This window comes from Taudactylus pleione, unplaced genomic scaffold (assembly GCF_031769625.1).
Source record: "Taudactylus pleione unplaced genomic scaffold, aTauple2 ptg000886l, whole genome shotgun sequence".
Taxonomy (NCBI): Eukaryota; Metazoa; Chordata; class Amphibia; order Anura; family Myobatrachidae; genus Taudactylus; species Taudactylus pleione.
Window position 1 is genome coordinate 829,583 of NW_028285287.1, and position 24,884 is coordinate 854,466.

At 43.6% G+C, this 24,884-nt stretch overlaps 1 protein-coding gene across 1 annotated transcript in view; it reads left to right on the top strand.

Annotated features, from left to right (window-relative positions):
• Window positions 1-15,700: 15,700 nt before the first annotated feature.
• The window catches only part of TRAF4 (TNF receptor associated factor 4), a 43,944-nt gene continuing 34,760 nt past the window's right edge, over window positions 15,701-24,884 (top strand). Inside the window, exon 1 of the mRNA XM_088459010.1 lies at window positions 15,701-16,098. Within this exon, the coding sequence (XP_088315136.1) occupies window positions 15,956-16,098 (143 nt within the window). The 5' untranslated portion in view covers window positions 15,701-15,955. The remainder of the gene's footprint in view (window positions 16,099-24,884) is intronic.

Genomic DNA, 24,884 nt, shown 5'->3' on the forward strand with positions numbered 1-24,884 from the left:
CGCCAAGCGTGCGCCTGTGTCCCATAAGTAAAGAGACGGCTAACTCATTTCTTAAAGGCTGGTGTAACCCACAAAGTGCACTACTCTCCAGCAAAAATAAAAAAATATTTTCTGTGTTTAGCCGCACGTATATATCAAATCGATATAACATAAATGGAGGCCCAAACTTTCTCCGATAAAAATAAAATAGAGAAAGATCAAGAACCACTTCCTCCTAGTGCTGAAGCTGCTGCCACTAGTCATGACATAGACGATAACATGCCATCAACATCGTCTGCCAAGGCCGATGCCCAATGTCATAATAGAGGGCACATACAATCCCAAATGACAAAGTTCAGGAAAATGACCTTGAAAAAAACATTTAAATCAGCTGAAGAGAAACGTAAACTTGCCAATATGCCATTTACGACACGGAGTGGCAAGGAACGGCTAAGGTCAATCCCTAGTATGTTCATGACTAGTGGTTCAGCTTCACATGACGATGGAAGCCCTCCTCCCACTAAAAAAATCAAAAGAGTTAAGCTGGCAAAAGCACAGCGAAGAACTGTGCTTTCTAAGAAGATATCACAAATCCCCAAGGAGAGTCCAAGTGTGGTGGTGGTTGCGATGCCTGACCTTCCCAGCACTGGACGGGAAGAGGTGGCTCTTTCCACCATTTGCACACCCCCTGCAAGTGCTGAAAGGAGCACCCACAGTCCACTTGCTGATATGCAAATTGAAGATGTCACTGTTGAAGTACAACAGGATGAGGATACTGGTGTAACTGGCGCTGAGGAGGAAGTTGGCGAGGAGGATTCTGATGGTGATGTGGTTTGTTTAAATCAGGCTCCGGGGGAGACAGTTGTTGTCCGTGGGATGAAAAAGCCCATCACGGTCATGCCTGGGCAGAAGACCAAACATTCCACCTCTTTGGTCTGGCAATATTTCTATCCAAATCCGGACAACTGTCTTGCCATATGTACCTTATGTAAAGGTGGAATAAGTAGGGGTAGGGACGTTAACCACCTAGGAACATCCTCCCTTATACGGCACCTGCAGCGCGTTCATAATAAGTTACTGTCAAGTTCAGAAACTTTGGCTAAGACCGTAAGCAGTCCAGGGACACCTAAATCCCGTTGTCCTGTTGTATCCAAGCGCCTGCAAACCACACCGTCAACTCCCTCCTCGTCAATTTCCTCCTTAGTCAGGATCGGAAGTAGTCCTGCAGGCCATGTCACTGGCATGACTGACTCTCCTATCCCGGATTCCTCCGGAGGATCCTGCATTGCTACGCCTTCTGCTGCCGCTGCTGCTGTTGCTGCTGCTGGGAGTCGTTCATCATCCCAGAGAGGAAGTAGGAACACCACTACTTTTACTAAACAATTGACCCTCCAACAGTCCTTAGCGAGGAGGATGAAGTACGACAGCAGTCATCCTGAAGCAAAATGTATAACTGAGGCCTTGACTGCTATGTTGGTGTTAGACGTGCGTCCGGTATCCGCCATTAGTGCAGTGGGATTTAGACAATTGATGGAGGTAGTGTGTCCCCGGTTCCAAATCCCGTCTAGATTCCACTTCACTAGGCAGGCGATACCGAGACTGTACAGAAACGTCAGAAAAAGTGTCCTCAGTGTCCTGAAAAATGCCGTTGTACCCAATGTCCACTTAACCACGGACATGTGGACAAGTGGAACAGGGCAGACTAAGGACTATATGACTGGGTAGATGTATCACCTTACGCAGCAACAGCAGCAGCGTCACCAGTCGCAGCATCTCAGAAACGCCAGCTCGTTCCAAGGCAGGCTACGCTGTGTATCACCGGTTTCAGTAAGAGGCACACCGCCGACAACCTCTTAGAGAAACTGAGGGAAATCATCGCCCAGTGGCTTACCCCACTTAGACTCTCCTGGGGATTTGTGATATCTGACAACGCCACCAATATTGTGCGGGCATTACATCTGGGCAAATTCCAGCACGTCCCATGTTTTGCTCACACAATAAACTTGGTGGTGCAGAATTTTCTGAAAAGCGACAGGGGCGTGCAGGAGACGCTTTGGGTGGCCCGAAAAATTTCTGGCCACTTTCGCCATTCAGCGACTGCGTGCCGAAAACTGGAGCGCCAGCAAACACTCTTGAACCTGCCCCGCCATCACCTGAAGCAAGAGGTTGTGACGCGGTGGAACTCAACCCTCTATATGCTTCAGAGGATGGAGGAGCAGCAAAAGGCCATTCAAGCCTATACATCCACCTATGACATAGGCAAAGGAGGGGGTATGCACCTGACTCAAGCGCAGTGGAGAATGATTTCCGTGTTGTGCAAGGTTCTCCAGCCCTTCGAACTTGCCACACGTGAAGTCAGTTCAGACACTGCCAGCTTGAGTCAGGTCATTCCCCTCATCAGGCTTTTGCAGAAGCAGTTGGAGAAAGTGAAGGAGGAGCTAAGACGGAGCGATTCCTCTCGGCATGTGGGACTTGTGGATGAAGCCCTTCATTCGCTTTGCCAGGATTCCAGGGTGGTCAATCTGTTGAAATCAGACCACTACATTTTGGCCACCGTGCTCGATCCTAGGTTTAAAGCCTATGTGGTGTCTCTCTTTCCGGCCAACACAAGCCTGCAGAGGTGCAAAGACCTGCTGGTGAACACACTGTCAGCTGAAGCAGAACGTGACACGTCAACAGCTCCTTCTTCATTTTCTCCCGCAACTGGGGCTGCCAGGAAAAAACTTAGGTATCCTAAGCAACCCGCTGGCGGTGATGCAGGGCAGGCAGGACCAAGTTTGGACATCTGGTCCGGACTGAAGGACCTGGCAACAATTTCTGACATGTCTACTGTCACTGCATATGATACTGTCACCATTGACAGAATGGTGGAGGATTACATCGGTGACAGCATCCAAGTAGGCATGTCAGACAGTCCATACCTGTACTGGCAGGAAAAAGAGGCAATTTGGAGGCCCCTGTACAAACTGGCTCTATTTTACCTGAGTTGCCCCCCCTCCAGTGTGTACTCCGAAAGAATGTTTAGTGCAGCCGGGAACCTTGTCAGCGAAAGGCGTAGGAGGTTGCTTCCACAGAATGTGGAGAAGATGATGTTCATCAAAATGAATTATCAGCTCTTCCAGGGAGACCAGCCTCCAGAACGTACAGAGGGACCTGTGGTGGTGGATTCAAGTGGGGACGAGTTAATACTTTGTGAGGATGAGGATGTACACACTGAAGAGGGTGAGGAATCGGTGGATGAGGAGGATGAGGATGACATCTTGCCTCCGTAGAGCCAGTTTGTGCAGGGACAGATTAATTGCCAGCTTGTTTTGTGGGGGCCCAAACGAACCAATCATTTCAGCCACAGTCGTGTGGCAGACCCTGGTGCTGAAATGATTGGTTTGTTAAAGTGTGCATGTCCTGTTTATACAACATAAGGGTACGTGGGAGGGCCCAAGGACAATTCCATCTTTCACCTCTTTTTTTTCTTTGCATTATGTACAGTTTGGGGCCTAGTTTTTCAAACTGCCATCCTGTCTGCCACTGCAGTATCACGCCTAGATGGGTCACGTGTTTGTGCCGCCCACTCGTGTCGCTTAGCATAGTCATCCAGCTACCTCGGTGCAACCTTTTGGACATAAAAACACTATTGTGAGGTGTGAGGTGTTCAGAATAGACTGGAAATGAGTGGAAATTAAGGTTATTGAGGTTAATAATAGCATAGGGGCAGAAAAACCTACACATTCTGTGATTTTAGCTGTTTTTATGCTTTTTTAAAAAAAAATACAGATCCAAAACACAAAACCCAGAACCCAAAACACGGAAGGGTGGTTTTGGCAAAACCAATCCAGATCCAAAACACGGAGAAAGATCCAGATCCAAAACCAAAACACAAAAAGTGGCCGGTGCACACCCCTAGTTCTAATTCAATATGTGGACGAGTTATTGCTATGTTCTGATTTATTTATGTCTGGTTTGAATGATACTAAACTTTTGTTGCTTCATCTCTCGCATACAAGACACAAGGTTGCTAAGGACAAACTACAGCCGTGCCAATCCAGAGTAAAATATTTGGGACACTGCCTAACCCAGGGGTTAAGACATCTCACAAATGATAGAATCCAGGCCATACAGAACATGACACTGCCGAAGAATCAACAGCAAATTTGTACCTTCTTGGGAATGTGTGGATACTGTAGAATGTGGATCGCAGGTTTTTCTATTTTGGCCTTGCCTTTGCAGGACTTAGGGCCTGATTCAGAGCCGGACGCTATTTGCGCTCGCTCGTCAAGAAAATAGGGGTGGCTATTCAAATGAACCGTTCGCTGTTTGCGGTCTGTTCACGCCTCTAGGTCTCAACGAGCATACAAAACTTGCGGTCGTTTTTTGGGAAACTACGCCCCCTGGCCGCTCGCATCCTACGTCATGTCCGCTATTTATTAGATTAATCGAGTACATCGACCAGCGTATGAACTGCTTGCTATTCTTGTGGTTGGTTTTTGCTACCACAATTTTGCGAGCAGTTCTGGCTATAAAATAACCCAGTGACGTGGTCAATGATGCTGCTGTATTAATTATGTACACCCATAAAACGCCCGTTTTGACCTTTAAGCACGCCTGCGTTCTGATCTCCACTCCCCATTTTCAAGCACCTTCCCCTGTTACCACCCACAAACGCCTCATTCTGTCACTCAAAATAGCAGGCATTCGCAATTTAGCGAACAAACGATTTTCGGCCGCACTGACTGGTTCGCGCATGCGTATTATGATCCGTACGCATGCGCAGTTGGGCAAACATCGCTCGGAGCGAACGAGCAGCCACTTGCGTCTGGCTCTGAATCAGGCCCTTAGTCTCTTCCTCAAAGCCCGATCGTGTCATACACACAGAGGAATCAGAGCAGGCTTTCATTAATCTTAAGGATAGTCTGACAAAAGCACCTGCATTGGGAATACCTGATTATGAAAAACCTTTTGATTTGTATTGTATGGAAGCCGATGGTTGTGCTGCAGGTGTCCTCACACAAAAACATGGTGATGCCAGTAGGCCCGTAGCATACTACAGTGCCCAATTGGACACTGTGGCAAGATCACTCCCCACCTGTTTGAGAAGTGTAGCAGCTACCGCTCTATTGGTGAGTAAAAGTGAGGACGTAGTATTGGGTCATGATATGATTGTCTATACTCCCCACGCTGTATCTGCTCTGCTGAACTCTGCTCAACCAGACATGTCTCTTCAGCTAGGTTTACCAAATGGGAACAAGCTCTAAATGCACCTGCAAACATCACTGTTAAATGTTGCAGCACGCTGAGCCCAGCAACGTATTTACCATATGTACAACATGATGTACAAAGGGTGGAAGGAGACGCGTTGCTGGCGGGAGGTGAGTTCAGCAGACATAATGATGCACATGATTGTATGGAATATCTGAATCAGACCTTTACTGCTAGACCTGACATACATGACACACCTTTAGAGAATGTAGATGTAACTTTTTACACGGATGGGAGTTGTCATAGACAAACAGACACAGGTGAATTATGTACAGGTTATGCTGTTGTAAATGTCACAGACATCATAGAAGCTAAACCTCTTGGTCCTCCTCACTCAGCCCAGGTGGCAGAGTTGGTAGCACTAACTAGAGCGTGTGAACTGGCAGCAGGCAAGTCTGCTAAAATTTACACTGACTCGAGGTACGCGTTCGGGGTGGTGCACGATTTCGGGGCTCTATGGCATCTGAGAAATTTTATGACAGCAGCAGGCACACCAGTTGCACACTCCCGACACATCAAACATCTTTTAGAAGCAATCCAACTGCCCGAAGTGGTGGCAGTATTTAAGTGTAAAGCCCATACATGTGAGGATGATCTGGTGTCACTGGGCAACAACAGAGCTGATGAAGCTGCAAAATGGGCAGCAGGGTTAAAAATGTTTTCTCCAACTGAAAAAATTATGTCTTTTCAAACAATTGATATGCTGAATTTAATTGAGATGCAAAATTTGTGTTCAATCCAGGAAGTCTAAGGGATGTAGGCAAGAGTCCTCCGGGCTCTGGAGGGACGGACAAGGTAAACCAGTAAACCAGTAGCCCCCAAGGCATATTACCCCAGCCTGGCTGAGGCAGCACACGGTCTGACTCATATGGGAAAGCAAGGTATGTGCAAATTGGTAAGAGCATACTGGTGTGCACCAGGTTTTTCTTCACAAGCAGAAAAGAGAGCAATGTCCTGTCTGACCTGCTTGAGGAAGAACATAGGGAAAGCAATCCCTACTGAACCGTCCCACATTCCACCGGCTGATGGACCTTTCCAGGTGATACAAATTGATTTCATCCAATTACCACCCTGCAGGAATCTCAAGTATGTATTGGTGTGCACTGACGTATTTTCTAATTGGGTTGAGGCCTACCCAGCGGCCACTAATACTGCTGCATTTACTGCCAAGAAAATAGTTCAGGAATTTGTATGCAGATACAGTATCCCTAAAATCATCGAGAGTGACAGGGGTACTCATTTCACAGGTGATGTTTTTTAAAATATGTGTAAGCTGATGGGTATTAATAGCTGACTTCACACCCCCTACCGACCACAAGCCAGTGCCAAGGTAGAGAGGATGAACGGGACTATTAAAAATAAGTTAAGTAAATTCATGACAGAGACTGGACTAGGTTGGCCAGAAGCATTACCATTGGTCCTGCGTAGTATAAGGACCACTCCCAGACCCCCTCTAAATCTGTCTCCCTTTGAAATACTGTTCGGTAGACAACCTCATTTGATTATAAGTCCACAGGAAGACTTGAAAGGTAACAACGAGGTAACTGTAAGGTATCTTATATCAATGAGTAAGCAATTAAAACAGCAACAGCAGAAACTGAAATTGTTGCCCCATGATATGCCTGAAACTAACTGTCATGATGTTGAACCAGGAGAATATGTTATGATCAGAAATTTCTGGCGTTCAGGTTGTTTGATCGGTGGGAAGGTCCGTACCAGGTGCTGCTGACAAGTACTACATCTTTGAAGGTGGCTGAGAGAGATACCTGGGTCCATTCCACTCACTGCAAAAAGGTCAATCAACTGGCGGAGAAACAAGTCGGAGACAAGGCTGATAGCATGGACTTGTTGATCGCGAGCTTGTTCCGGGAGGATTGAAAAGGTCGTAGTGAGATACCTGAACTAAAAGAAATTTGAAGGTCTTGTTGTGGCAATGGACGGGCCTGCTGTGTTCATTTTCATATTCTCTTTTAGAGTGTTCACCATTCTGGTTGGTTCTGGGATATCCGATTTCTGTGATGGGGGACCGATTGAGGAGATGGGAGCTGATGGCAGTGCTGATGGAGTGGAGTCAGAAGGAGTGCAATGCCAATCAGGGGAGTGTCTGACCAATCTTAGTACTGTTATTGTTAAGAGAGCTGTTATTCCGGATACTCGGGGACGGTGTGGAAGTTTATAGTCTGAAGATTCCTGTATTTGTGAGCTTTGATGAGAACTGTATTCAACGGTGCCAGCCTAAATATAACCCGTACTGGGGTGGGTATCCTTTAGAGGATTATCATAGCATGGTAGGCAAAATATTAAATCAAACTGATTGCTGGGTGTGTTCACATGTGCCACAGGGACAGCATAATGTAGGGTTGGTGCCATTTCCACTGAATAGCACGGAAATTTTAGAATTGCAAAAAGGGAAAACATTGGATGGAAAATTCCTCTCATCCAAACCACCTCATTTTAAACTCTATCAATTCCAAGTAGATAGATCACTTTTGTGTTTGAACATAACCAACCCCAATAAACCCGGGAGTTGGGAAGTGACAGGAAATAATCAGACGATGACCTTTTCACAGAGAGCTGATAATAAGTCCGTAAATCATGATCTGTTACGTTCAATTAAATCTAGCGGGAAACATTTTAGGTACCGATATACATTGAGTTCCACCAAAGAAATTATTGGTAAGGTACCATATGGTTATTGTGCTAAAATAATACAACCAGAAACTTGCATATACCAGATGGAAGAGCCTGAGATAGGATTGTTTGCAAGGGAAATGTGTTTAATGATAATGATGCATACTATCCCTTATGTTCTCCCCGATAATGTGTATTTTATATGTGGAAGAAAGGCGTATAAGTGGCTCTCCCCGAGTTCCGAAGGTTTGTGTTACCTGGGAAGGGCAGTCCCAGAAGTTATGACCCTCACACATGTTGAAATGCTTGGTATCCATAAAAACACACCATCACCATACCTTCACACGCAATATGAACACAGAGACAAATGAAATATGATACCTGGTGACGTGCATAAAGCCACTCAGTTAATTAGTGACACAACTGGCTTCCAAGTTTTAGTCGCACTGGATCCCACCAGGATCGCTCGGGGTACATTAAATTTTAGATATATTCAGGGACTTGCTAAATTTATAGATAATATCAGCGAGATGTATGATGACACATTCAGGTATACAGGGAGAGAATTGCAAGCGTACAAGAAAGAACTGGTGCAACACAGGCTAGTGTTAAATTATTTAACTGCTGTTACTGGAGGGTACTGCGTAACTTTGACCACCCAATTTGGAGTAAAATGTTGCACCTATGTCACCAATGATACCATCGACCCCAAGGAGGTGATAGACCGGAAGATGGATGAAATTCTGCAGCTAAAATGGGAGTTTCGTAAGAACCTTAATGCTTCAGTGGCTGAAGTAGGGGAGAAGATAGGATGGGTTTCATGGCTGAACCCAGTGAAATGGTTCTCAGGTCTAGGGGAATGGGTCCAGGAAGTAATCGCCAGCATAGGCAAATTCTTGATCCTTATACTGATTGTCATCATAATAATTGGCATATGTGTCCGGTGTGTTCCTATTATGTTGAAGTGTGGAAAATATAAAAATAAAGTAAAACGAAAGAACAAAATTATGATGGTGGTCAGTAATGACAATATGAATACCGAGGTAAATATAGAACTGCATTACAACCCTGAACTAGGAAATACCATCATTTAATGTATTATATTTAGACCTGCATAGAATGTATTATTGAAATGTTATTTTTAAAACACCTCAGATAATGTAAAGTCTCAAATTCCCCTTCAAGACTGCCTTTATAGGAGGGTGTATCCCCACACCTTTCACATGATCTTCAAAGATCCGCGGTGTGCGTATAATAGAAGTTTTGTGTCCCCACTCAGAGACACATTATTGATGGATTAAGAACCATCCTGTGCCATCCCATAATAACACTAAATAATATATAAATGTAAGCCTAAATTAATCTTTAAAATCAGATTGTGATAGCATGTTGTTCGCTATCAAAGGGTGGACTGTCGAAGCTGGATAATTGGCTGAGACAAGATCAGCTTAAAATTAGATCGCAAAGACGCCATCTTGCGACTGGCCGCAAGACGCCATTTTAGAAAATGAGATGGCAAGACGCCATTTTGCGAATGGCCGCCCAAGTGTCATTTTAGGTAAACTCACACTTAAGTACATATGGCGATATTACTATTAGCATCATGCGATTGCATCTTTCACCATTTCTCATACACACATTAATACGCACAATTGCGCTGTTAACTAGTCGCATATTAGCGAATGCATAAGATCCTGTATGAAAACGCTGTTTATTAGCTTCATGTGCACGCATCTGCCCCAAGTTAACTAGCGTCTTTATATCAAACCCCAAATACATACACAGTACATATTCACATAAAAGGTCTCATAAGCTTTAAAGTATAAGATTCAAGTTTGTTCATTTATTATAATTGCTGAGAAATAAAGGTTATTTGGTAGCTAAGGTTTAATACATGATAAGTAAGTCATGTTTGATATTATACTGATCTGCACTCTTTCAACAGCATTTTGATATCGTCAGTGTGAAGATCGCAAGATGCACTCTCAACTTATGGACCGCAGAGACTTAAAGCACCGAAATGTACATTATATGACCAACTGTTAGGATGAGCATGAGGCAGGAAACCAGAGACAATCAGTTGTTAGAGGCTGGACTATGTCTATTTGAATCAACCTGTTAAATGCTCTGCAACAGATGCATCCTCCTGGGAACCAATGGCATCAGCGACAAGCCTCTCTATTGTGTTGTCTGTTTCTGTGAGAGTATAAACGTGTGTGTTGTGACCCCAGTCTGAGGATTCTTGCTGAATGCTGATTGACGGGGGTTTCTTGCTGATGCCTACATCTGGTCCAGAAGCGCTGCGTATGTATAACTGTACTTGGGTCTGTATAATTCTTTGCGCTAAATTGTACTTAGATCATAGCGTGTAACTGTCTGTACTTTTACTTGACATATCACTTTGTGCTATGGAACCACAGGTAAAAGGTCTGGAGTCTTTATTTACTATATGACTGCGTACGCAAAATAGCGTCATCCTTAGAGGTTTATAGGCAGGATATTAGAAGGTATAGGCAGGATATTAGAAGGTATAGGTAGGAGTGTATAGAGGTTCTAATTCAATATCCTTAACTGTTATGCGCACCCTGACATCTATAAAATACCATGCAAGGCATCTGGTCAAATAGGTTATGAAAATATGAATGGGTATGTATACATTTACAGTATATGCACTATGCAGTAAAATCATCAATACATCATGCACATGGAATATCTGGGGCTGGACATCTGAGACAGAAGAACCTGAACTCACAGCTCAGTGATCCACAGGGGAGACTGGATTCCTGGCTGTGGACAGATTATGGTCCACATGGGCCTGGAGCTGAAATTTACAAAGGGCCTATTGTGTGCCGCCTCAGGGGGTGTGACTACTGATGCGGTGGGGCATGACCAGTGCTGTGGGGGTGTGGTCTGAACAGTGAGTGTGGTATGCATCACGGGCTGTAGCTAGCGCCTTCCTTTAATCACCTCCACTCTGCTTATATCAACAGTGTGATGTGAAAGTCTACAAACAAAAAAAGAAAAATGGCACTTACTGATCATATGAATTTGAACCCTCTCTACAAAAGAGCATGTGGGTCAGTTAGTGATGTCATGATTGTGACATCTCTCTATATAAAAAGGACCTAATCTTATTACTAGTTATACCAAGAAGATATTCGATCTATATCCCATAGTGAGAACAACAAAAAAAAGCGACTCAGCGAGGCTTATACCTGTATACATATACAGTATATGTACACACACACATACATTATGTATGTAAAAGCAGAGAGAGGCGGCACACCAGGGACTGGCACAATGTAGAAAAAATATGTGGTGACAAGTTCTACATTGTGCCAGTCCCTGTAGGTATTTATGGTTTGGTTTTGGAAGGCACCAGGGCATCATATACTGAATTTACCGAATTACTTAAGAGTTCGGCGGCAGCAGTATGAGGTGACAGTCTCCTGTGGGCCTATTTTCAATGGGGGGCCTGGAGCTGCAGCTCCACCCGCCCCATTGTTAATCTGGCCCTGTAAGGACACCATTCACTTCTATTATTTATATGAATTTTGAGGTCTGTCATATTTATTCCTCTGTACACAGGATAGAATTAATCACACACTATAACTGGACAGTGCCACCAACTGTTCAAATCATAGCAATTAGTTCACTTCAACTGGAATTACTAAGAAAACAATACTAAATTGGAACCGAGTAAAGTATTTATTCGATATGTCAGTAGCCTGCAAGAAAATCCATGCCCAACACACATAAGTATTTCTTATCTTGAATATGTATTAACATTTCAAAAACAGATCTAATTTTCAAAGGATGAATAAAGGTTTGTAGGTACTGTACCAGTTATGAACATTGGGTGGCACCAACACAGAACCCATTCTAAACATGCAGTATTTACAGTACAATTGAATTTGTAGATTACTCTAGGGTAGGATTACTATATTCATTATGAGCCTGATGTAGAGTTGGGAGTATACATTGCTCAAAAGCATTGTGTATGGAAAATAATTGTATACTACCTATCCTGAGATGAGCCCACATCTGTAGTATATGCGCCTTATTTGCTACTAATCACAACACTAGTTACAAATGACTAGGCTTACCATACTGCCCCTTTAAACTGGGACACTCATGGAGTAAATGGCAATGTGCGAAAACACTGGTCCTGTGGCTGGCTGTCTTCAAGCCTGCATTTCACCTATTTTCAATCAGCCACAGAATCTGTGTAATTCATGAGTGTCCTGGTTTAAAGGGGCAGTATGGTAAGCCTACAAATGATACACCTCCGAAAAGGCATATGTTGGCTTATGTCCTGGTCTTGCCTATTTGAGAACACCCATTCTCTCCCTGTACTGCGTCTACAATGTAAATGTAAATGTGTTTGAAATGTGCATGACTCTATGTCACAGGTTCTCAAACTCAGGACCTGATTCAGAGCTGGACGCTATTTGCAGATGGTCGTTCCAAAAAAGGGGCCGGCTATTTAAATTGAGCGCTCGCTCTTTGCGGTTTGTTGAAGCCTCTATGTCTGAGCGAGCGAACGAAAAATGCGCTCGCTATTTTGTAAAGACGCCCCTTTGCCGTTCCCATCACACGTCATCTCCGGTATTTATTAGATTAATCGGGTACATCGAAAGGCATCTGAACTGCTCGCAGTGCTTGTGGTAGGTTTTTCCTACCGCAATCACTGCGAGCAGTTCAGGTTAAACGACAAATAAGTGACGTGGTCGATGACGCTCCTTTACTAATCATGCACTTCCATTAAACGCCCTTTTGACCGTTAGGCACGCCTGCGTTCGGATCTCCACTCCCCCGTTTCCAAGCACCTTCCCCTGTTACCACCCACAAACGGTACATTCTGTCAATCAAATTAGCAGCCCCTCGCTGTTTTGCGAGCGCACGATTTCCGACCACAATGACTGGTTTGCGCATGCGCATTATTACGACCCATATGGAGCGTACACACGGTCAGATTTGTCAGACTTGTCAGATTTGTCAGATGAACGACTGAACGATTAAACGATTTGAACGATTTGACCAAAGTTTTGAACGATTTGAACGATTGAACGATTTTTAACTGCATTAAAATGAATGGAATCGTCCAAGTCTGACTGCAAACCCATCAGATGTCAGATATCGTTATCTGACAAACGGGAACGCGCATCGTTGATCGTCCATCGTTCAGGCATGTAAGATATGAACGATTTTTCATCAGATATGAACGACTGAACGATTTTTAAATCGTTATCGTCCATATCTGAAGAAAAAATCTGATCGTGTGTATGCACCAATACGCATGTGCAGTTGTGCGAACATCGCTCAGAGCGAACGAGCGGCCACTTACGAGCGGCTCTGAATCAGGCCCTCAGTCCTCAGGACCCCAAACAGTGCATGTTTTCCAGGTCTCCTCACAGAATCGCAAGTGAAATAATTATCTCCACCAGAGGAACTTTTCAAATGTGTCAGTGAGTAATGAATACAACCGTGCACCTGCTAGGTGACCTGGAAAACGTGAACTGTGTGGGGCCTGAGGACCTCTATATCATCCATATTTGCACGTGCTCAATTTTGAAGTACTCGCAGTGCGAAAAGATGCAAGCTACCCTCTGTGAACAGGCATAAGTTCACTTCTGCAAATGCCCCTGTGTGCGTGATTACTAACCTGCCATGAGGTGAGGTGCCACTGGGGGCAGCATGTAGGTGGCAGCAAACCCTCTCTTTGATTTCCAACACTGGCATGAAGAGGTGACTATTATGGTGGGAGGTGAGGTGTGTGGAAGGATTGTAAAGCGTTTATGTATTTATTTGTATGCTGATATGAATCAGATGGCCTATAAATGCCTATAGGCCAGTAGCTTATCAAAAATGTAGTCTGGCATTTCACAAAGAGTGAATGGCACAAGTGGCAGGTCCCCCCCTTACACTTCTCCCCTGCCCACTACATTGCTGTGTGCAGGGCTAGGGAAGGAGGCTACTTCCACTGAGCAGTAGCAGTCTCTGCTCTCTCTCCCTGCCCAATGCGCCGCTGTGCTGCTATACAGCGGTAGTGGGCAAAGGAGAAGTGTTATTGGGGGCCAGCTCCCGACTCCTCCTGGTTCCACCCTGAATGCCACCAATCACAATCGGTGTCCTGTTCCTATTCTACTGTATATTTTACATTTTGGGGAAAATGTAGTAAAGGGTGGTATGTGTGTCGGTTTGGAACTGCTACACATCGTGGTGTTTAGTAATGGTAAAACAGACAGTGGGTTCACCCAAACTGTCACCATATAGTTAACTGACCAATCAGAAGGTAAGAAAGCATAACACATTTACTAGGTGGGCAATCATTATGTAGTAATCAAGGTATAAAAAAAAACATAACAACTATCTTATGGGGGCAATATTATTTAATGAATATATTACAGGACTCAATATTAATTATATTAAGCTGTCAATATCAAATAATTGCTAATAAGGCCATAAAAAAGTATTTATGATGGGTAAACAGTTATTATTTTATGATGTGTGCATCCTTAGTGACATAAAATATTGTTTCACCAGATACATTTGATGGCTCTATTAGTAATCATTTCATATTAGAAACTTAATATAATTATATAGATAATGTTAATCTAATTATTGTGCCTCCTCATCTTCTTATTTACCAGATTTTAAGCTTTCTCACTTGTCACAAATGCCTAATCTTTTCTGATAGTTTTTCTGTCAAATATGGTAATTTCTACCCTTTACATGTGAACAATCGGGACGACGATATGTAGTGTGAGGTTTTTCAAAAATTGGTCGCTTTTATATATCCATGATTTGCATTAAATAAGAATGAGGACTATGGCAATTTATATGAATGCTGTATTTAAATGATTATGATAATAAAATCTATTATATCCATATGCACTGCAACCCATGTTGGGGAGTGACTGAGGATCTCTACTCTTATTGATCAGGGATCTCAGTGGTGAAGGTCATAATTTGATTGCTGGCACTTTAGCTTCTCAGTTAACCCTTGCAGGAGGATGAGCACTGAACCCATGGAGGAAGCGGGCAGGAAGGGGCACTGTACCCATGCAAAGGGCTAGCAGTGTACCCATGCAGACACACACTCTACCCATGCAGAAGGGTTGGCATTGTACCTATGCAGGAGGATGAGATTTGCACTGTACCCATGGAGGAAATGGGCAGTGTACCCATGCAGGAAGCGGGCAGTGTACCCATGCAGGAAGGGGCACTGTACCCATGCTGATGAGCGAACAATGTACCCATGCAGAAGCACAGACACTCTAGTCTACCCGTGCAGGAGGGTTGGCATTGTATCTTTGCAGCGAGGATGAGGTTGGCAGTGGCACTGTACCCATGGAGGAAATGGGTAGTGTACCCATGCAGAAGGGCAAGCAGTGTACCCATGCAGAAGCACACTCTAGTCTACCCATGCAGGAAGTGGGTACTGAGTGACTGTACCCATGCAGGAGGGTGGGCAATGTGCCTATGAAGGAGGGCGGATACTGTACCCAACCCATGCAGGAGGTCGGGCAGTGTACTCATGCAGAAAGCGGGCACTGACTGTACTCTAACCCATTAAAGAGGACGGACAGTGTACCTATGGAGAAAGCGGCCATTGAGTGACTGTCTCAAACCCATGCAAGAAGCGGTCAGGTCACGGACTATAGTGTGTGTAGTGTAGTGTAGTGTAGCATGTATGAAGGCGGGCAGTGTACCCATGCAGGAGGGCGGGCACTGTAGCCGGCCTGGAGTCCCCTCCCAGCTCCCAGTACAGAGGAGGGGCAGGGGCTGGATGTACCTTGAGCAGCTGAGCAGGAGCAGACAGAGGCAGCGAGCTAGTGCTGGTTACACAGAGTCACAGACAGACAGCTGGAGGGGGAGCTGTGTCTAGAGAAGGAGACACGGATCCGGTACCCTGCTCTGGTGCCTCTACCCTCGGATCTTGGAGGTGGCACCTACTCTATAGATGCCCCGGTCTCTGACAGGGGTGCAGGAGAGTGACACAAGCGACCTTGGACGTGCCGTGTGTGAGAGCCCGTAGCCGACCGCCCCCTCCTCCCCTGTGACCGCTGCTACCTGGCTGTCACACAAGATGCCAGGCTATGATTACAAGTTCCTGGAGAAGCTCAGGCGCAAGTTTGTGTGCCCGCTGTGTGGCAAGGCGATGAGGGAGCCGGTGCAGGTGTCCACCTGTGGCCATCGCTTCTGTGACACCTGCCTGCAAGAGTTCCTCAGGTAAGGGAGGAGCAGTCATTCTGTAGCCCTTTCATTTTCCATGTACCAGTGTGTCCATTCTCCCTGTCTTGTCTCCTTTTGCCATATGATTGCTTGGCCTATGTCTCTCATATTGACCTGTCCTACCAGGGTATCACTTCCCAGGCTCAGTCAGTGCAATGTTGGAAAGCCTCATGTACAATGCAAAGTAATCAGCTGCATGCCCTTTGCATTTGTTTGCAGATCTGAGCCGAGCTTTTCTCAATACCAGTGTCTGTCATGTAAATATTCTTTATATTTCCACCCTTGCCCTGAGGAGCAGTGCTCTGCACAAGGCTGCTCTACTGGTTGTGTGCTGAGCAGCTCCTGTGATTGTCACCTCCAGTACAAGGAAGAGGTCTGAATGGAGCAGCAGGAGATTGCATTGTGCTGTGTGGTTGCTGGTTGTCAACAAACACAACAACTGAAAAGTGAATTTGTTGTGAAGCAGGCGAAATGCACAGAAGTGTTTAGGAAATAGGTGGAGATGAAGCTGTTAGTGGAATAATGGACAGGACAAGGGGCTGTGGATGCCCTTCAACTTAATCCTTTGTTCAGATCCTTTCTGCCTCTTACAGTCAGGAGGATTTACAGTGTCTTCGGTGCCTGTAAAACTGCCAAAAAAATCCTCATCTTTGTTGCCAGACGTATTCCCCATATACACTCGCTGTCAGACACACGGACAAGCTCACTTTGATTGCAGTCAATGGGATTTCACGCCTTAACTTTTTTTTTAAATCCTGATTGATTATAAACTCTTGCGGTTCTATGTGGCTTAATTGTTTTTTTGCCCCCTCTTTTTATTGGTCTTCTTTAAAAAAAAAAAAAAAAAAAAAAGCTGCAAACTTGTATTCTTCCTATTAAATTCTCATTTAAACATTTGCTCTGTGACATTAGGGGCTATTAAATAACATGAGACAGTGTGTGGAAGCACATGCTCTTTGACCTGTATAGATGTTTAAAGAATAATGGTACAGATTTAAAAGTATACACTACATCCATAGCATTGTATGTAGCTCCCAGGAGCAACTTTGTTATTGCTGTCATTAAAAAGGGTGCAGTCTTCTTCTAGAGTTTGTAAACATTTGCAGGGAAGGTGTCCTTATTACAACATTTTATTTTGCATGTAAACTGGTTATGGCAAAACCACAATTGCCACAAACGTAAGAGACATTGGTATGATAAAATTAACTTATGTCAACATTCTCCAAATTCTATCTGTACATACCTGGCCTAGATTCCTGCATCAAGTTATAGATATGTAATACTACTTTGGATGAATTCTCACATATTACTTTGGGGAAGAAAATAAGCACACAGGTGTATTTGTCACAGAAGTAAAAAGCTAAATTACTAAAAGGACTTGTAGTTGCTTGGTTGTGCGCGATTAATCACCTGCCATTACTGCGCTCTTTGCAACAGCTTGTTGCCTATGGGATGGACTACATAGGCATTTTGTTATTGGTTTGTTGTCCAAAAATTGCCTTCCACCAGGCAATGGCGGAACTTAACTGTGTTACTTGAACGTTTAAGTGATTAGTCGTGTCAGTTGACAGTAATAGGATGAATCTCCTATTCAGACGATTTTGGGCAGGAAATTTTGACATGAGTAATGAGATTGCAGAGGGCTTAATCTCATGAGATTTAATCGCAAAGACTATAAAGCGCCCGTGTGGTTTAGGCCTAAATGCACACAAGACATAATTAGCATTAGACTCACCTGCTGATGTTGTATAGCTGTTTAACTCATTTATTAGGCTGTAGCTCAGGGGGAAGGGTGGGAGATATTTCTGCTATATGCAGCCATCTTATTTCTGGAATAATTGTTGGATTTAAAAGGTGTGTGATGTAAGGGCTGGGGATGATCTGTACATTGGTCTTGTGAAGTTAGAGGCATGTTGTGGGTGAGTAACCGTACAATATCCGGCTCTCTTATGTCTCACAGTGGATCCACCCAGTTACATGCCCCCCGGATACACACCACATGCTAATATTGGGAGGAGGATTCTGTGTTAATACTTTCGTACAGCTACCGATGTCAGATTCTTAATCCTCAGCTAAAAGTGTTTTTCAAGTATTTGATAAATGTAATCCTAAATATGTAACATTTTTGCCACTTTTAATCATTGTGCCTGAGAGTCAACACACATGGTGGCCACCAGAGGGAACTTGTCTAGAATCAATGTGATCTTAGAACTCTAGCAATTTATTTAGTGGTGGTGACTTATTTCCTATGGACCCCAGTTATTCATTTTGTAGTTCTGTGTTGTCCCACTGGCAAATAAAGTTATTGGTCAAAGTGTCCACTTACTTGAATTAGGGCTCGATAAATACAGGGTGACAGGTCGCCACGGCGACTAAGAATTCAGTCCGGGGGCCTAGATTTTCTACGGTCTGCTCTATACTTTGATCCCAGTTTGCTGAGTCTAGAGTAGACCATTGTGAGTGACAAGAGGGAAGTTTCCACACTTCATGTGTAATGATAGAAAGTCTGCTGAATGAGGGCCCATCCTCATTTCTGTATTGGAGGAGGAGGGTTGAGAGCACTATTTCTGTTTTGACTGGCCAATTTTAAATCTCCCGCTGCAGAGCTCATCTCAGCTTTGTCAAACCGGGTATCATGGTTGCCTGATTCTGGCTGTCACTGAAGAGCTGCATGAGTAGGAGATCCTGTTGCCGAGTTTGATAAATGACACTGCAAGGCTGTCACTGTCCCCAGCTGGAGAGCTGTCAGGAAATGCACACTGCATGGGGTACACAGGGGTTTATGTACTAAACCTTGAAGAGAGCTAAAGTGGATGGAGATAAAGTACCAACCAATCAGCTCCCTGCACCCATTATAAATACGCCCCTGACTGTGTTTGAAAATTCAGTTAGAAGCTGATTTGTTGGTACTTTATCTCTATGCAAAGCTTAGTACATAGATCCCATAGTCATGTAAATTGACTGTGTTGGGCAGGGCAGAGCAGTGGGTCCTGGGACCTAACCGTATGTAGCTGGATCGCAGATGACATTGGTTTGCACATTTTGTCTGGTATTACTGGAGAGATCCTGGGTTGGCATGAGATACCATTCAATAGGAGTGTCCCCGGCCTGTCAGGTACAGTACCAGTCATCAACCCACAGACTTGCCGAGAGTAAGAAAGTGATGGAATGTCATGCTGGGGATATCTTGTCAGTTATAAGCAGTCAGAGGATTGTAGAACTACGGAAGGTATTATGCAGGCCATGGTCTACTGTTCAAAGATTTAGCATTTAGCCAGTAATGTGTATAGATTACACACAGTGTGGAATGGAGCGCTCTGATATTCCATCCAGCCCATTTGGCATCTAAGCCATGCTCCCGTATTTGGCTTCATTTAACATCTTCCCCTATAATATTATTCATTGGAGGCACTACTCTGGTATAACTGAATTGGGGGACACTAATGTGTGACACACTATGAATTGGGGACCAGCTAGGGGCATGTGGCAGGTCCTTGTTATAGCTGCTATGACACAACTTTAAAGGTCCTCCAATATAACTCTTTTGACCAGTAAAAGTTCTCTGCTACTAGGTTTCTGTAGTTACCTCTGCTGAATTCATCTTTAAAACAAGACAGTGTTTTCCTTAATGACTTCAGCACTGGAAGGTACAATATGAAATTAAACGGGAACTAGGGGAGCAGAGAATTAGGATGAAGGTGGCATAGAATAGATTTTGCAGGGGTTGGTTTACCCAATCCATAAGTGGAAGCCATTAGAGGCCAGGAAGAACATTTGCACTTAAGGCAATGTAACATGTAACGTTGACACCCACGCATTACTAAAAACGTGGTCTTTTGGGAAACATGATCAGACTGTTGAAAATCTACAATATAGGTGCTAGAGGGTGAGTTCCACATTCTTCACTCTGCAAGAAGTTATTAATAAAACAGAGTACAGAGATGATAAATATTTAATGGATTGTGTATAGTCCACCTCCCCCTCATGTGAGGTTTGTAAGCTTGGCTCTTACAGTACTTGCAGAAAGTTATTGTTACTGCTCAAGTTATGTGAAACCGTTTAACCTGGGTAAATATTTGTATCACCAAGCTCTGCCATATGCTCATTATAACCAGCTCCTGTGTAAGCTTTGCCTCAGTGTCCTCTAAAAACTCAAGCTGAACATTTTCTGACTTCTATTGATCGACTATTTAACTCTTTCTCAGCTATGTATAATAACCACGGAGGAATACATTAAAACTAAGGTGTTATTAAAACCTAAAATAACTAATGTGCTTATTGCTCAATTTACAGGATAATGATAACTAAGGAAGTGTTGCCTTCACAAGTATGATAAATGCAAGTTGAATAGCTTCAGTAGGTAATAATAATGGGTTGCAAGGACTTTGATAGCTGGACATTGCATTGCAGTAGGCTGCATTAATTTGCAGCAAACTAGTCTAACCTTGATGTAAAGTTGACTGTGAAAGTTTAACGAATGTTAATTTCTATCGTTTTATTTCATCCCGGTTTTCTGCCTGTCCAGATCAAACTAAGCTAAATAGTTTTGTATCTACATGGACATATGGACAGTCACTATCAGAATATTATCTCCCTACTCAAGTGGAACATCGCCTCCAAAACATTGTCCTTATCTTACTTCAGGTCTGTCCAATGTGATGAGTGAAGTGGGGGTTTCTACCTGCTATTGGATGACATCATGTTTTCAGTAGAACCTAGACAATACAATATATTAACATGTATGTTTCCTTCCTCTTTGAAATATGTGGGCAGTATGGTCATAGCTTATCGGCATGCTTTCTGGTGTGTGAAGACCATAATAGAGAGTAGGACAGCTGATGCCCTGTAGGCAAATAGATGAATTAAGTACTTGGTACACTTGTCAATAGGTAACATGATTACTCATGGTTTCTAAGCATTAATATTAACACTACTTTAAAAATCTTATAAATCTTCTGTAATATTATAAATATACTATATCCAGACACTTTGTACTTGCTACCGCTGGGGTTGCAGAGCTTATGATCCATCATGTGTTAATTATTTCCTTGGCCTTTATTGATAAACCTTGGCCAGGATCATTTCCCTTTTTGCCTTGGTTCTCCTCTGTTTTCCAGGTCTCTCTCTCTTGCTTATCTCTGATTTCACGGCAATTACGTTTTGTTGTTACAACAATGATTTTGATCATGGTGAAGCAGGGACATTTCCTTCCTTATTTCCTAGAAGACATATTTTGGTATAAAAAGCAAAAAATGTCACGTTTAAGTTAGTGTAAAGTTTACTTTACAACATCTGATAGCCGTTGTAATGAACAAAATTGTACGGTGTGTACCCAGCTTTACTCCTCTCCCAGTTATGCATGCGTGTCCCTGCAGCAACAGAAATTTAAAAATATGTACAATGCTTCGTATCCAGCTGTCATCAGTTAGGCCTATAAATGTGAAACCTCTATTGAAAAAAAAATGCATAAAATATAAACAATTGGTAACAATTTAATGAAACATTTTTTTCACTCTAATATATATATATATATATATATATATATATAGCAGCACACAGTAGCAGCGGCACTCCAAAAAATCAAGAATAGAAGCTGGGTTATAGAAACCTCAAGTTTTACTTCAACGTTGAAGTAAAGCTTGAGGTTTCTATAACCCAGCTTCTATTCTTGATTTTTTTTGGAGTGTCGCTGCTACTGTGTGCTGCTATTTGTGATTCCTGCAGAAGGCACCCACATTCACCTCCAGAGGATGAGTGCCGACCCCATGTTGTAAAAAAGAAAAAAAAAAATTATATATATATATATAATTTAATTTAATTTTTTTCTCTTGAGATGATAGACTCATTGTCCACATGGGAAACCTGCTCAGAGAGGGTGTTTTGGCCTTTGAGATGTTTAGCCATTAAATAAGACTTAATAATAATGTGTTTTCTGTATTGCTTAGTTCATTGGATAAGCAGAGCACTGGAGATAAGAGCTGCATAACCATTAATTCATTCCCTCCCCCACCATCGTCTGGGACATGATGAATATCCCCTCTCAATCCCTGACTTCATTAAGTGCCACTTGGCTGACACACAATGGCTGCTGCGCTGTGAGTGACACGGGGAGGAGTTGGATACACACAAGGAAAGGAGGGAGGGGGTTCATATCAGCAGCTGTTCCTCATATTGCTGCCTGTGCACGTGTACGTTGATACCCCCAACTCACCCGAGGGCTCTTTATACACACTTGTCAGTCTGATGAATGCATTTCCGGGCAGTTTTCTGAGTTTGTGCATTAGGAGGGGAGGGGATCAGTTTCTGCAGGTTCAGCAAAAAACACAAAACACTTCTGCTCAAATTTGTGTACTAACAAATTATACCTGTTCAAATCAACACTTAGAATTGGCCTAAACGTGCGCAAGTTTGTTTGTGGTTATACACAGGAGCATGTTCGTCAGTACAGATTAGCATAAAACATAGCTTGCTATACAAAGCATTAAAGGCCACAATAATATACACTGTATAAGCTATTATATTGAAATGAAGAACCAAGTGGACCCTCTGTCTTGGAGAAGCTTATTCAGAAAGATGTGGCCAAAGAGGGATTGTCTATTTTTTTTGCATGCTTTTAAATAATACTCTTATGCTATTAGCATTCTACAGCTCTCTTACTTTCCTGTTCAAAACTGATTTCTTTGGTATAATGTTATATCTTTAGTTAGACTGATAATTGAAGACGATCAGGGAGAGAGAGGCACAAGTCTGCAATCACATAAATAGAGCTTCTTACTATCCCACAACTGTATAATTTATAGGGAAAGCTGCCATGACCTGATTAACATAAATATTAAGCCTTTCTCCACTCTGGCTGTGTGCGCCAAGCGTGGGGGACAGGTCCTGTCTTGTGGAAACCTCATTGTTTCATGATAGTGTGAGGAGCAGAGACGGGGCCTGCTCATACCTGTCCTAATATATCATCAAGGAACTTGACAGTGATACACATGGATGCATATATGGTTATACACATCAGAAGAAATGAGTGTGGCTGCATATTCCCCCTAAAACATTGGACAAAGTATGGTCATTTTCGCTGGCCTCACTTTTTGCTTACTTTGTTTCCATAATCTGTCCTGTTGCTGTTATTCCAAACATGTTATTGTATATTTATCTTTGAGAAGGGACTCGCTGAACCCATCAACACCCTAATACCACAACTGAGGCACATAAGCATAGACACAATACAGAATTGTTGTAAATACAAAAAGGAACAGACATTAAAAAAAAAAAAAAACGGAACCTTTTTTTTTTCTTTCATTATTTACTCTGTAATGCAAGTTCTAGACTAATCTTTTCAGAAGATCTACAATAGTAATTGGAATGCTGCTGGTCCCTTACAATCAGTACATACTGGTCACAGTAGAGCTAGAGAACCGGTTGGGTGTTTGCACGAAATTAAGGCCGCACCCACAGAGCTGCTCTGCCACCTGCACGTTATATGCTGCTAACCTGCTCCCTCCGCTAGCTGGAGCAAATTGCGCCATGGAGCAGTCCCCAGGGCTTTAGATACAGGGGGACGTTTGTAACCTGAAATGTGTAGGTGCTAATGCAGCTTTAACTTTGATCAATGGCAAAAGATGTTCTTGCAGCACACACCCCGGTTTTATCACTATGTGGGCATGTCCAGCACTCCCGGAGATGCCGGTCTGCCCCCAAAGACCCTCCCCACACTGCCGGCTCATCCTCAGTGAATGGGAGCCGGGAGCTGCACAATACCATCACATTAAGTCACCTGTGGTCAAGCATGGATATCCTTAAAACCTAACTGTTAAGGTACCTTGAGGACCGAGTTTGGGAACCTCTTCTCTAGAACAGTGTTTCCACAGGGAGCACTAACAGTGCATGTTTTCAATTTTTCCTAGTTGGCGCACAGGTGTATTCATTACTGGCTGGCACATTTTGAAAGATCCACAGGTGGAGCTAATTATTTCACTTGCGATTCTCTGAGGAGACCTGGAAAACATGCACTGTTTGTTCTTCCAGAGGAATGAGTTTGGGAAACACTGGTCTAGGTCATATGCTGGTAACTAGGCTAATACATAACCTACTGTGACTCCCAGCTGAATAATTCAGGGTTGCAATGACAGGTAATGTACTAGTATCACACTAACCTGTATATGACTCAAATAAGAGAGTAGTAGGTCATCTCATGATGTATCATATGCAGAAGCTATTCTATTAGTGCCAACTATATGAATAATACTTTACACTCTAATTATAGGCAAATTATGTAAGACTAAAAACACACTGTGGCATAGGAAGGAATCCTGTATCTGGCAGGGAGTTCACAATGCAGTGTAGATCAGAGTCAGGCGATATGCAGTCGGGAAGTCGGAGGACCTAATCCGGACAGCCGGCTTCCCGATTGTCATATCCCGGCAAGGGTCTAAAGACAGGCGTCGATATGCCGTCGCCTGTCATTAGACGTATGCCGAGAGCCCGACACCTGGCATCTCAATCGAAGGAACGCCGGGCACCGATAGACGCGGGGGGGAGGGAAGGGTTAGGTTTAGGGTTCCCAGGGGATACTTAGGGTTAGGCACCCCCCGAGAGGTTAGGTTTAGGCTAGGGGAAGGGGGGGTTAGGGTTAGGCACCCCCACGGGGACTTAGGTTTAGGCAGTGGGGAAAGGTGGTTAGGTTTAGGCACTTAGAGGGGGGATTAGGGTTAGGTACTGGGGGGAGGTTAGGGTTAGGCACTCCTAAGGGAGGGTTAGGGTTAGGGGGTAGAATTAGGTTAGCT